Below are 14,395 nucleotides of genomic sequence, written 5' to 3' on the forward strand. Positions count from 1 at the left end.
TACTGTTCATGGATTTTAAATGCAAAATAATACAATTTAGGAAAGTTCTTGACAGAATTTATTTCTATATGTCAGATTCCATGACAGGCAATGGCATTTATAGAAATTACAGAAAAGCCGTCAGGGGAAAAATACCAGATATATAATAACTGAAAATTAAATCAATTACAAAAAAAATAAGAAATATAGTTTGCATGAAACTTCAAGAAATTTAAATTAAAACACTGCTATTTTCACAAGAAGTTCCTCAGTAGTTTAGAAGTTCAAGCCATCAAGTCTAAAAGGAAGTCTGCTTTAAAAAACAAGGCGGGGGGGGGCGCCTGGGTGGCGCAGTCAGTTAAGCGTCCGACTTCAGCCAGGTCACGATCTCGCGGTCCATGAGTTCGAGCCCCGCGTCGGGCTCTGGGCTGATGACTCAGAGCCTGGAGCCTGTTTCCGATTCTGTGTCTCCCTCTCTCTCTGCCCCTCCCCCATTCATGCTCTGTCTCTCTCTGTCCCAAAAATAAATAAACGTTGAAAAAAAAAATTTTATAAAAAAAAAACAAACAAAAAAAAAAAACAAGGCAGAGGGGCGCCTGGGTGGCTCAGTCAGTTAAGCCTCCGACTTCGGCTCAGGTCACGATATCACGGTCCGCGAGTTCGAGCCCCGCGTCGGGCTCTGGGCTGATGGCTCAGAGCCTGGAGCCTGCTTCTGATTCTGTGTCTCCCTCTCTCTCTGCCCCTCCCCCGTTCATGCTCTCTCTCTGTCTAAAAAATAAATAAAAACGTTAAAAAACAAAAAATAAAAAAACAAGGCAGATAGTTAATTCCTGAGAAAAGTGCTATCAGGGACATCATCTCAAGGTGCCTTAACTTCATTTTCTTTGATTAAAGGCATTTAAATACATCTTTTAAAGAAGGAGCAAGGGAAATTAGGGTAAACTGAAAAGTATTTTACACATAAAGCTGTCCATCATAGGTTTATGAGTCATATGTTATGAACCAGATTTCCACTTTCCAACACATCAATTATAAAAGTGGATTTATGGCAGTGAGGAACACACACACATACATGAGATTTTTGGATCATAACTACCATGGGAAGCCAAGTCCCCACCTTTGATATGTGAACAGTAACTTTCCTAGACATGTTATTTATAATTGGTTTGCATACCCCCCATGACCCAGAGAGAGAATCCATGTTAGTATTTACTAACCATGTTAGTAAAGCTATAGTAGTCAGAATAATAGTCAGCAAAGAAACAAATGAGGTTACAATGGGATGTTGCAATGAGTGGCATAGTATTTCTATAAATTCAGTAAACTATATTGCAGTTTGGTGAATGCAGAGGAAAGGAGACTAAAGGAAGAAATGCAAAATTAAAAAGAATTTTAGAACTGGGGCGCGTGGGTGGCTCAGTCAGTTAAGTGTCAGACTCTTGATTTCGGCTCAGGTCATGACCTCAGGGTTGGTTGGAAGATCACCCTGTGTAGGGCTCCGCGCTGAGTGTGGATCCTGCCTGGGATTCTCTCTCTCTCTCTCTCTCTCTGACCCTCCCCTGCTAGTGCTTTCTCTCTCTCTCAAAATAAACAAATAAACATTTTTAAAAAGTTATTTTAGAGCCAGCTGTCAGTAAAATTACACTGTAGCATTTCAGTGTAGCACTGTGAATTCTCCCATACTCTTTTTAAAAAAATGTTATATAGGAATAGCAGAGGAAGAATAAAAATGAAGCTTTCTCCAAGTGAAGATTTAAACTTCCTAAACTGGATAAGGTTGACAAACAAAGACATACTAGTCCTTGGATGCACTAAATATATTTAACTGCATACCCCTGGCTCTGTTCCAGATGTTTATATTCCTGGAAAATAATGCATAAATAGCCACTAATTTCTTGATTATTTAGTAGCAGTAAAAATGAAAGCAATTTTTATTGGTGTTGTGAAAATGATAAACTTGATTGAACTGAAGTCTGAATCAGTCTGTTTCTACAGAAATTCTATAAGCCTTATATTTTCACGTTTGCTACATTAAGGTCCTTGACCTGGGAATCCTAAAATTTCTCAGCAAACTTACTTTCTGCTTCAGCTACTGCAACACAGGAATGGTGTCAATACTTACTAATGTGGTTGCCAGCCACACAAAGGGCTGTCACATGCACCAAGTGGGCACACAGATACTTTCAAGTTTACGGCACGACTGAGTTCATGTGGGTACGGACATTCAGACTTGCAGCAAGCTGCTCCTAACTAAATGTCTACGCCGTCTGAAGGTACAAAAGAATTCACGGAATCGCCTCGGATTACCCGTGTTAGCAAATACGACTTCCTACTGCACGACTGGGAAACAGGCATTTCAATCCCCATTTAGTAAATGTACAAATGCAGGTTCAACTCTCTTCCCACAAACCAATAATTAGGTTTTGCTCTTAGTGGAAAGAGAGGGAGGCATCACTTACTCTTCATTCAGGGCACACCGACGATTGGTGAGAGTGCCATATTTCCTCAGCGTTTCGGTGAGCTCTGAGTAGAGTTTGTCAGCCAAAGACAGTGGGATTCCTTCCCACACCAGGATGAGAATCACAATCACAGCCGCCTCACAGGTGTGGCCAGCTCGCTCCCGCACCAAACATAGTAGCTTCTCCTCGCTGCAGCTTCTGCGAACCACCTGTGTGGGTCACCATTCCACCCCAACACCCCCACCCCAACCAAAACAAAACAAGGGTCACTTGTGGCAGATGAGAGCATTGATTTATGTACGTATATTTTTGCATGTCTGGGTCACAATTAGGGCAATGTTTGCCAGCTCCTGCAACTTGCCTTTTGCTAGCCATCTATATGGTGGGGTCAGAATTAGGCGGGATGCAAAACCGTGCAATGTTTAGCAGACTGTGCCCAGTACAGTGGGGGGCAATGCCCCCTACATTAAAGCTAGAGCTACATGGAAGACATGCTCGTCTTTTTTCACAAAGTTCAAGGCTTTCAAAAATGACAACATAAAGATTAATGGAAGGTATTTAAAGTATTAAGGGTGACTTCTTCCTATCCCAGGAAGAATCATACTTTTTAGCAAATTGAATGGACCTCGTCTTCGCTATTACATTCTTTCAATTAAATACAGTTTGTACCTGACTTAAAAACTAATCTGCCTTTTCTTTAAGAGATGACACAAAATAAATATAAGCAATGTTCATTTCAACCGGCATAAATGACTCTTTCATCTGGGTAACCCAATTCTCAGAGTTAGATTAATGAATCAAAATGCCCACGATTGAAGATCAAAGGCCTCATCAGGTCACACTTACCCATTTAGCAATAGGACATCCCTGAGAACTTTTGCCTTCTTTACCAGTATAGATGACTCTTTCAATCCTAATAGCTTTACCCTTCTGTCCAAACCTTAAAAGAAATCCACAGAAACACACACACATAAAATTAGCAAATGAAGCTGAGGCAACCAAAATACTGAACATTTGAGCATAATTTTATTCTATGACCACATCCTGAGAAATGAATGGTTTATTTTTAAAAAATAGGTCTAAGCCAAGCAAACTGGATAACAGACTTTAAGCTTTATACTTCTTCAGTATCAAAATATATGGATAATTGTAATGAACTATTTTGAAATTATATGTTGGGTGAAAATAATGGGAAAGCTTATTTTTAGACATAATTTCACAAAGCACAAAACTTTTTTAAGTTTGTTAAGTTCAGTCTTCTAAGACATATTACTATTTGGTTTTTGTCCTTTACTAAATTTAGCTATTTTAAAACTTGGGGAATCACAATAGATTCTAGTTAGAACTGTTCCTCAAAGAATCTCTAACATTTTTAAAAAGATGGTTCACAAATCACTAGCATCCAGCAATTTTGAAAATATAGGACAGTTCTAGAAATAGATTATATTTTTCCTTAGGACCAAGGCACTACTTACTGCTTGCTAGTAACAAAAGGCACTTAGGGTATCTGCCAGGCTACTAGATGATTATTTAGTGAATTTCTACATACTAATTAGCAACGAATAATTTGTAAATTGGGCAAGAATGATACAAAACATGTCCTTGCTGCCCAGAACGTCTCCTAATATATTTTAATGATAACACTGCCTACCTCTTAAAGAAAGGCACCCTAGCACAGTAACAGCTCACTGCTGGGGATACCAATATGAAAGTTTCTCTTTGCATTGATTATCTCACTCATTAGAGTCTTCTACATGCAGGACTAACTGTGTAGATTCAGGTAAATACTTGCATACCTGTGATTAACAGTAAAAAAAAAAAAAATGCAGCTATAAATAGAATCCTCTCTATTTCTATTCAGCATCTCACACTTACCCTCTGCTCATACTAAGGGATAACGTCCCTAGAGGGAACTACTCGTTTACAGCTCTAGGTGAATTTAACTGAACGGCTCCTTTCTTGTGCCACATTTCCCCGCTGTTTCTTCTGCGACCCTTTATCATCAAGTGGGAAAGCCAGAGTGGGGCCTGTCTTTGCAGCCGGTGCCAGCACCCTTGCGCCTGGCAGGCTGGCTGGCTGGTTCTTGTGCGTGCCTGGGTTTTCTGGCATCCATCTCCAAGTGGGCAGCCTGTGCCAGCTCGCAGACTATTAGTCCTGTCAAATATTGTGACTCTCTGGTGAATAGCACAGTGTGTAGTGCTGGCAACCCTGGAATAGCTAAGCCTACTAATAATTACTCAATTTACAATTGTTTACTGCTTTGTATGTGAAAGCTGAAAAAATTCTGACATATACAAAAGGATAAACGTTAATCTGCCCTGTGCCTTTGCGTTAATTACCTTTCTTCCATGATTTCTCTAATAGCTGCCACATTAGGACCTGCTCCTAGATGGGTATAAAAAGGACCTTCATCTTTTTCAATAATTTGCTCTGTTGAGATAATAGAAGATTATTATTTTAGACCTCAATTATACTAAATATAAAGGCTACATCCACAAAGCTTATCCCCCAACTGCACATTAAGGGCCCTAAATGTGACTGTAAACATTTTTTTCTTTAAAATGAATAAATTGATGGACTAATCTATTAGAAAATGTGCCAAATAATTAAGTATATGTACATGCTGGCTGTTGGATAAAAATATATTAAATTACATTTCAGATACGGAATAAGAAATTATTTATTTTAAACAAAATAAGTGGAACTAAACAAAACAGTGAGGGAATTAGATTATATGTAATACCAACTAAAATTCAGTTTTTTGAATTGAAACAAAATTTTATAGCTAACTAGAAGCCTGCCTGATACTTGGATGTTAAAAGATTAAAAATAAAATTTCCTGTCTTCTCTCACCCCAGGATATTGCTCAGTTTTTATTGTCAAGGCACCTTTTTCTCCTCTTGTTTCCCCTCAACATTTAATAGCTGAGTTTTGAAAATAAGAATATTGAATCCAGACCCATATTTGTATGTACTTGAGAATAATTTGATGAGAGAAAATACTGGAGAGAGGGTCAGGTAAAAGGAAGAGGTTCTTGTAAACTACCAAAGATGGAAAGTAGGAGGAGAGGTTAGGATGATAGAAGAAACTGCAGATGATTAGAACTTACCTAATGTTATCTATGACTGCACCCCTGAGGCAACCTAATATTAACCACACAAAGGGGCAGTATGGATCCTCCCTCCATTCTTCTATAAAATGTGGGGTGTCCCGTTGTAAGAGGAATAAGAAAAGGCGGGCGGACCATTGGCCACATTAGTTTAACATTTGTTTTTTCAAATGTCTTCTACTGTGTCCAAGTTGAGGAACTGTAATAAAGTCTTCATATATACATATATTTATGCATCTATTGGCAAGATGGTTTCCCTATTCCAATGGACCTATTACATATCCTGAATTTTTTTTTAAAAAGGTGTTTGTTTAAAAAAAAAAAAAGAAAAGGAAAAAAACATATTTTCTATCAGAAGATAAAACTTTAAAGAGAAAATAGAATCAAAATGAATATAAATCGTACAATATTTCAAGGTTATCAAGGCAGAAAGGGCAACTTCATGAGTATTCAGAACGTCAGCATTACAATTTCCCCCAACTCACCAAGATTGAAGATAATAACTTCCCACTTATGTAGAAATTAATGTTGTGAAACCACTAATACATTCAACCTTGAATTAATACATATTAAAAAGCTCCTACATGAGTTTACATATTAGCAGTTATTTTCTCATTTTAATAGATGTTTTTACTGTCTAGGTGTCTCTCCAGGAGGTGATGTACAAAGAGTTAAACAGATTAATCTAAAACTGATACCTTTGTATTCTAAAGGGTTTTATTAGAGGAAAAATGAGCATGCACATTGTTTTAAGTTTTTGGAAAAACAATGTAAGTGAAGTTCTCTCTTGCACAGCAGAAGCATCTGTAATTTAAAGACAAGAAATGTAAGCTTCAGACTTTTTATGAGCCTTTACAAATTGCTGCCAGACTCAAGATTTTTTTAAAAAGAAAGAAAATCCCATATCTGAAGATGAATTTGCTATTTCTGGATAAACACCATGTGTCTCAGTACTTTTCTAGCACTTACCTACACATCTGCATGATGGAAAATCATATTGAGTCTTGACAGGTGTATCCAATAAATTTTTTATAGGAGTATCTAGTAATTTGGAAGGTGACTCTAAAAAATTATTGAGAACAGAACCAGCTGTTCTTTTGGTTGGTGTCTTTTCTGCAGAAGGAGTTGCTTGTTGCTCTAAAGTTTGGGTGTGGCTATCAAGTTCTGCAGCAGTGGTTTGTCTAGTTAAAACTGTGACTGGCCCTGACATTTCAACTTTCACTTGCTTCTGTGATTTGAGAGTTAGAGCCTTATGGTCAAATAATGACTTGACCTGAAACTTCTTCAGATGTTGCTCCATGGTCTCAAGGATGCTCCTTTGCTGCACATTATCACAACTCGGGGGTGGAATCTCTTGCTTAGTTACCTTTTTCCACATTTTGTTTTCTGGTTGTGCTGCCATGGGGCGCATACAGGTATGGGGCTTGGATCCAGGTTCAACCTTAATTGGCCTGTGCATCTGATTATGGCAAGACTCAGTTTGGGGTTGTTGTGTTTGCTGCTGTTCTTGCTTTTGCAAGAGGTGCCACCGTAGAGCAGCATGCTTTTGAATGTCCTTCTGGGGAGGGGTCTGAAGGTGACTTCCTCCCTGGTCAGACACAGGGAAAGCATTTGCTTGGTTATGCATCAGGTACCTTTGCTGAGGGGGTTGTGCCGCTTGGTGACCAGACATGTCTTGGTTTCTACTTCTATATCCCTGTAGAACTGAAGCTTGTTGTGTCTTCTGCTCCTGTTCTTGAAAGCACCTGTGAAGAACATCTTGCTTTGGAGTCACATTGTTTGGAAAATATTGCATGTGATGCAAATTTTGAGTCTTGTTTCCTGCAAAGAGGTCAGAATTGATAGTGTGTTCCTTATTTTCTGGAGCTAGGTGTGTATTGTTCGAACAAGAAATCTGTAGTTTGCTTGTATTTGATTTCAAGGTCTGACCATAGGGGGAATTTCTACTATTCATATTCTGCACTTGCTCCAATCCCATTTGACTATTATGAGTCTGGAACTCACTTGATTTCAAATACTGATTTTCACCACGGAAACATTCTTCCATTTTAATCTGGCTAAAGAATGATCCTTCTCTTTGCTGATCGTTGTTGCCTTGGGGGTGAGAAAAAGTCTGGGACATTTGTTCTTTATTCTTCATTTGTAATTTTTGCTGCTGCTGCTGGTTTTGAGCGATAAGTGAATTCTGGGATGGTTGCGGTTGTGCTGCCTGCTTGTGAGGCTTGTGTTGTAAAAGGTGCGAGTTTGAGAATGGCTCAGTCTCCGAAGCCTGCTGATTCAAGTGCTGTTTCAATGTTGGGGGCATGAGTTTCTCAGTTTGGGGATCTGGTCTTTGCTGAAAGTAAAACCTAGGGGTGCACAGTGACTGCACGTGAGCTTCGGATGAAGGGTCTGTCTTAGAGAAGTGCACCTGAAGTGAGGGTTTTTGGAACTGGAGCTGTTGGTCCACTGTACCTCGAAACTGCCCTTGATTCATCTCACCTTGGTACCTTTGTGGCCTCTGCTCTGGCTGCATTATTTTCTGGATGTATGCCTGCCCTGGGAGCCCCCCAGGCAGGTTGGAATTTCCAGTGTATTGTTTGGAGGTCATTTGAGTGGAGGGGTTGGACCGATACTGAAGAACTGACCGCAGTGATGCCTCATGACATTTTGGATGGGATTCTGCTTGATGAAAGTGAGGGGGCTTCAATTCAATCCACCCTGGTTTCAGATAGGGCTGTGCTGGGGGCACAAGACCTCGTGTTTGTTCCTTGTCTCGACCCTTCGGAATATCTTGCTCTTTGTGTCCCATCAACTGCTGGCAGTGGTCCTGTGGATCCCCACTGCTATCAAGAATTGGTGGGTTATGCTTGAGGCGTTCTGATATTTGTCTCGCTTTCTCAGAACATGAGGGAGTAGTCACTGTCCCTGGAGTCCGCATGTCATTCTTGTTGACACAATTATTCTGAGGCCTTTCTGGTAGCATCAGAGAGTGGTTGGCTACATGCGTAGATTGATTAGGACTCGGGGATGACGACTGTGCCTCGGGCTGACCCTCTATTTTCACTTCCCTTAAAAGAGTTGTGTTACTTTGGTTGGGGTAGTGATGGTGTTCTTCCAAAACTCCATCGTTCAGAGTGCTTTTTCCATCTAAAGGAAGCTGAGAAACCTGTGAAAGAGGAGGAGGGGGAGAAAGAAGCAATTGTGATGGTGGTGGTGTGGTAGGGGCAGAAAAGGAATCCTTAGTGAACACTGAGCTCTGCTTGAAGTAAGCACCATTCATTTCATTTTGCTTTAAATACCGTTCAGAGCTGCCACCAGGAGGCTGCAAATCGCTGCTGGAACCTGAACAGAATTCTTCACCAGATACTAGATTTGCGGTTCCTTGGATATTACTGTTTTCGTCACGAGACGGGCATATCTCAAAAACTGATTTTTGTGTTTCTGGTTTCTGAAAGGGACAGGTCCCTACCATTGCAGCTGTCTTACTGGCTTTGTCAGCATCACAGGCCTCAGTCACCACTGCAACTGGCTCTGGAGGCAGCTCAGAGTTCGAGGTCTGTGGGAGATTGATCTGCCCTGAGGTATGCGATGGGTGAGTGATCTCACAGGACAACTCATTAGTAGCCTGACTGTTAATGGCATGTATGTGAGATGTGGTTTTCTGCACCGCAACGGAAACACAATCTGGATAATATTGAGACAGTGTTTTTTCCAGGAGTTCACCATGTGTGTTTTCCATGGAAGAGGCAGAAACTGTAGCACCATTAGGCATTAGCACTGCCTTGTTTGTAAGAAGTAATATAATGTTCTTGTCATGGTAGTTAGCATTTTTCTCCTCCTGCTCTTTCAGAATCTGAAGCTCTGCTTTTTCAGACCTACTGCAGTTATGTGTTGAAAAGCTGATGAGATCTTTAACTGCATTTTCTTGGACTACAGAGCTTGCAGATTCTCTCTTATCACTCAAGTCGGAGACATTCAGTTGACTGCTGCCTTTGCCTGGATTTCTTTCTTGGCTTTCCCCGAAGTTCTTTCTTTCTCCATTAGCCTTTTGGTCTTGTCTCAATTTCTTGTTCTGATGAAGCCCAGAGAGAGAAGGTTCACTAACTGTGCGTTTTATTCCTCCATTCTGCAAGCACCTGGAATACCCTCTACCTTCTTGTATAAAGTCCGGACTCACGCGACTATTCTGGCTTCTCTTCATATGGGGTATTCCATAATAACTTTTGAAAGACTGCCACTTGGTGTCTCCATTTACTTCTGGATAAGGTCTCTCAGTTAATGGGCTTCCATTCTGGAACTTTAGAGCCAGAGGTTCTGTCTGGCAGATGGGAGAAGGAGATGGTGTCAGGAATGGACTTAGTCTGTTGCCCTCAACATGGTTGGTTCTATCCTGTTCCATCAGGCTTGCTTCGGGGCCATCCACAAGGCTGCCCTCTGAATGAATTCTAAAGAGCATGGAAACAGAAATTGAAGTGCATTAATACATATCTGACACTAATAATAAATCTTAGAGAATAATCATGGCCTTAATATTATCAAAATTCCTAGACTTAGCAAACTATGATACTCCTTTTCATGTTTCAGAGGGACAACCAATAACTACTCAGGATCTGATTATTCTTGTCTTCCCAGCAGCTCTCAAATATTCATGGTCATAGAGAACAAAGATAATTAAAATCACCAGCTAAGGTGGTAAGTTCATACTGCATTAGTAAATAGTATCAACTTCCTTCCCAAATTCTTTCTGTAAAAATGCTAAGAACAAGAAAGACTACCTCCTTTCTTTCTTCTCTAGTACTTTATATATCCAATTAATTCCATTTCCTACATATTCCTTGAATTATCTTCACTGCTACTTGGTAGCCGAACCAATATTATCTCACTTCATTATCTGTTGCAGTCAGTAGCTTTTTAAAAGGTTTCTTCCCTAGCCCAGCCTGTCTTCTCTCCAGTCCTTCGAGATTCCTTCAAATTGTTACCAAAGGGAATATTCTCAATGCAAATCTGATGTCATGTTCTCCTTTAACACACTTTATGGCTCCATATTGCCTGCATCAGTAGTTCTCAAACTCTTTCACCCACACACCTGAAAGACCAGGCATGCTCCCTTTAGTGTTAACTTCCCAGGAAATGGAATGGGGTAAAAAGTGTAGTTTATAAAATGTCATTTCTAGGTGATTCTATGTCTTCTTCCACAGGGGCTGGCTGCCTACTTCTACTGACAATTCCTGCCTGATATAAATGGTTTTTCATTGGCAGATTTCTTTTTTCTCTCCTACTTCCTCTCACGTCTGAAGCTCCAACTATAACAATGGCTTATAAATACCCAAACATGGTAACTGTTTCAGACATTCATGCTGTTGTTTGTTGGCCTAGAATGCTTTTGTAGTCCCAAGATTTGTCCAGTGATCCTTACACGTCCCTCTAAAATGGTCTCAGATATCACTTCCCCTAGGATTCCTTCTTTGATTTTCCAAGAGAATTAATCACACCCATTCCTATGTTGTTTCTATATCTTGTATACGGTCTACTGCTGAACATATCATACTCAATTTTATTTTGTTTGCACACTGGACTGTGAACTTAAGAATACTTTGTTCATTTTGGGGGCATCTGGGTGGCTCAGTCAGTTGAGCATCCAACTTTGGCTCAGGTCATGATATCATGGTTCATGAGTTTGAGCCCCATATTGGCCTCTCTGCTGTCAGCCTGTCAGTGCAGACCCTGCTTTGGATCCTCTGCCCCCCTCCGTCTGCCCATCCCCACCTTGCACTCTCCCAAAAATAAATAAATCTTAAAAAAAAAAAAAAAGGAACACTCTGTTCATTTTTGTGCTTAGTATAGAGTGAGCAATTGGTATAATTTTGCTCATTTCTTCATTCACTCATTAATTCAAATATTTCCAAGGCAAATACTCATGGAGATTTCAAAGTCCAAATGATTAGAGTGCAAGAAGAAATGAGCACTGAAAAACATAAATAATCTATCCTACAAAGTGAATTCGGCCCCATTCACAATACAGGCACGCTTTATTTTCTCAGTTTTTCTCATCGCATTTATTTTAAGGATGTAAGTAGGAAAAAAAAAATCAAGGCTATTTTCCCTTTGGGCTATAAAAAAGCTTTGTTAAAATAGTCAGTGGTTACTAACCAAGACAAATGAAATAGAAAAAGAAATAAGATATAAACATTGGAAAGCAACACTAAAGTTATCATTTATAGATAATAAGATTGTATACTGGTCAACCAAGAGAATCAACTGAAAAACTGTTGCAGTTTATGAGAATTCAGTAAAGTAGCTGAATACAAAAATCAATAGCCTTGTTATAGAAAAGCAAAAACCAGTCAGAAACTTTTGTGGAATAAAATACTGTAACAGGAAAAATATTCTTAAAACACTAGGAATAAATTTAAAAAGAAATGTAGAAGACCTATTTAAGTAAAACTTGTTAGTTTTATTTGTAAAACTCTGTAAAATTTATGCATGCAAAAATAAACTCATAAGCAAAGTTAAAAATCATATAAAACTTTGCTTAATATACAGAACTTTGACAGATTGACAAGGAAAAGACCAGTCATTGAATATACAAATGACCAAGAGACATGGACAGTTCACAGAAAATGAGATGCAAATGGCTCTTAAATGTTTAAAGAGATATCTAGGATCACCCATAAATAAAAAAATATAACAAAACTTCAACAAAACTTTTTTCTCAAGTTGGCAAAGGTCAAAAGTTTGATAATATACAATGTTGGCAATCATGTGAGGAAACAAACAGACATTCCCTTGTGTGGTTCTTGGGAATGAAAACTAGTATAAATACCATTAGTAGCAATTTAGCAATAATCTACAGAGTTTCATAGAAACTTCAGTTTTAAGAAGTTATCTAGCAAATATGCTCATATATATGTTAAATGATGTACAAACAATCTTTTGCAATAGCAAATGGTTGGCAACAACCTATATTTTCAGGTGCAAGTATTTCTAAGTAATTAAATGAAATACAGCAAGCTGAAGAACAGTGTTATAAGAATGCCACAACCTGTACAGTTACAAAAATAAGTATCAAATCAGCTCTGGGAGAATTTACAACAAACTTGTAATAATATTTTGTGTCTGGAAAACAGAACAGATAGTCTAGAGAATAGCACTGGGAAGGAAACTGCTTTTTATTACTGTTTTTGTAACTTTTAGGCAGGTATAGTAATTAGCAAATAGAACTTAAATTAGAAAGTCATAATTCCTACTGGACAAAGAAAACAACAGAGTAAAATGATATCTTTATTTCTGTTAGACCAACTTCCTACTAAATGTTGAGATGGGCTAGATGTGCATAGCTAGTAGTTACATATGCTATTAAGCCCTTGAAATATGGTGAGTAAAAATTAAGATGTGCCATAAGTGTAACTAACACTGGACAAAAAAAAAGAATGTAACTCTTTTAAAAATACTTATTACACATTGAAATAATAAGATTGTAGATATTTTAAATAAAATATATCATTAAAGCAATTTCACTTGTTCCAAAATTTTTTACTTAAAAAAAATTTTTTTAAAGTTTATTCATTTTTGAGAGACAGAGCGTGAGTAGGGGAGGGGCCAAGAGAGAGGAAGACACAGAATCCAAAGCAGGCTTCAGGCTTTGAGCTGTCAGCACAGAGCCCAATGTGGGGCTCAAACTCATGGACATGAGATCATGACTTGAGCTGAAGTCTGACACTTACCCAACTGAGCTACCCAGGTGCCCCTATTTGTTTTAATGTGAGTACAAGAAAATTTTAAACTTCACATATGGCTTATGTTGTACTTCTATTGGACAGCTCTGAGCTAGACTAATACTTTTTTTCTTTTTAGACTAATACTCTTAATCATCAATAATTCTTAATAATTAAAAAAAAACCCGTAGTTCTAGAATCATGAAAATTGCTTTGCTGTGTTTGATATAAGGAGTTCCTGCAAAATCAGGGCCACTACCACTTTTCAGAAATTAAGGAAAAAAGAAATAAGCCTAGATAAATCGCTTAGAGACTAGGTCAACTAGCTTTCCAAATACTTTAACAATAATGCTTTCTTTTGGCAACTGTGAAATCAATTTACACTCATACCAATCAAAATGTATTTACATACACACACATACATTTATGTTATGTATTATATAAAACATGCAGACTCCATATATAATATATATTGTTCTTCTTAATTTTCTAGATATAAAGTACTATAAGCATTTAACACATTATTCTTTATTATGATCTATTGCACATAATTTGGATATTCTTTGCAGTGTCAAAGGCAGAATTACAACAGATGGAGTTTACAAATCTTTTATGAGCATAAGAGTTCCTAAGAAGAAATGAAGGTGACTTAAAATGAAATTTATTTCAATATGGAACTTTAAACACAATAGCTGTCTTTAAATACTAAACTATTAGCAGAACTATTCTGTCTGTGACAGCAATTTCTTTACTGAGTACAACCACTGTATGTGAAAAGTTAAATGGTTAACTTATAAGGAGAGCAGGAAAATTATATGGTATTTTTTCATTTTAGTAGGAGGATAATTTTTTGAGGATTATTTGCAATTGGTTTATGAATCTAATTTTGAACATATTTAAATTTATTGATTTAACAATAAAGTGTCATTGTAAAAGAAGAAAAAAAATTTTGTTCCAATTCGATGTGTCCCAAATCACATTGTGTGTGTATATATCCTATAATATCGCATGATGCAGTAATCCCGTTGCACAGCACACTTTTAATTTTATGCTGGCACTGGTGATTTTATACTAACACTGGTGAGCTTTCTTTCTCTTTCTTTCTCTTTCTTTCTTTCTTTCTTTCTTTCTTTCTTTCTTTCTTTCTTTCT

At 38.1% G+C, this 14,395-nt stretch overlaps 1 protein-coding gene across 2 annotated transcripts in view; it reads right to left on the reverse strand.

The window, feature by feature from the left end:
• TET2 (tet methylcytosine dioxygenase 2) overlaps nucleotides 1-14,395 on the reverse strand; it is a 134,747-nt gene that overhangs the window by 39,293 nt on the left and 81,059 nt on the right. The window contains exons 3-6 of one of the 2 annotated variants that reach the window (XM_040477024.1): nucleotides 6,517-9,974; nucleotides 4,778-4,868; nucleotides 3,285-3,378; nucleotides 2,439-2,647 (exon numbers count right to left, since the gene is read on the reverse strand). In XM_040477024.1, the coding sequence (XP_040332958.1) occupies nucleotides 2,439-2,647; nucleotides 3,285-3,378; nucleotides 4,778-4,868; nucleotides 6,517-9,928 (3,806 nt within the window). In that variant the 5' untranslated portion in view covers nucleotides 9,929-9,974. Of the gene's footprint in view, nucleotides 1-2,438; nucleotides 2,648-3,284; nucleotides 3,379-4,777; nucleotides 4,869-6,516; nucleotides 9,975-14,395 lie in introns of those variants that run through there. The other variant, XM_040477028.1, reaches the window with a different exon arrangement.

The sequence above is a fragment of the Herpailurus yagouaroundi genome, unplaced genomic scaffold (assembly GCF_014898765.1).
Source record: "Herpailurus yagouaroundi ecotype Mexico unplaced genomic scaffold, PumYag 28, whole genome shotgun sequence".
NCBI classification, from domain to species: domain Eukaryota; kingdom Metazoa; phylum Chordata; class Mammalia; order Carnivora; family Felidae; genus Herpailurus; species Herpailurus yagouaroundi.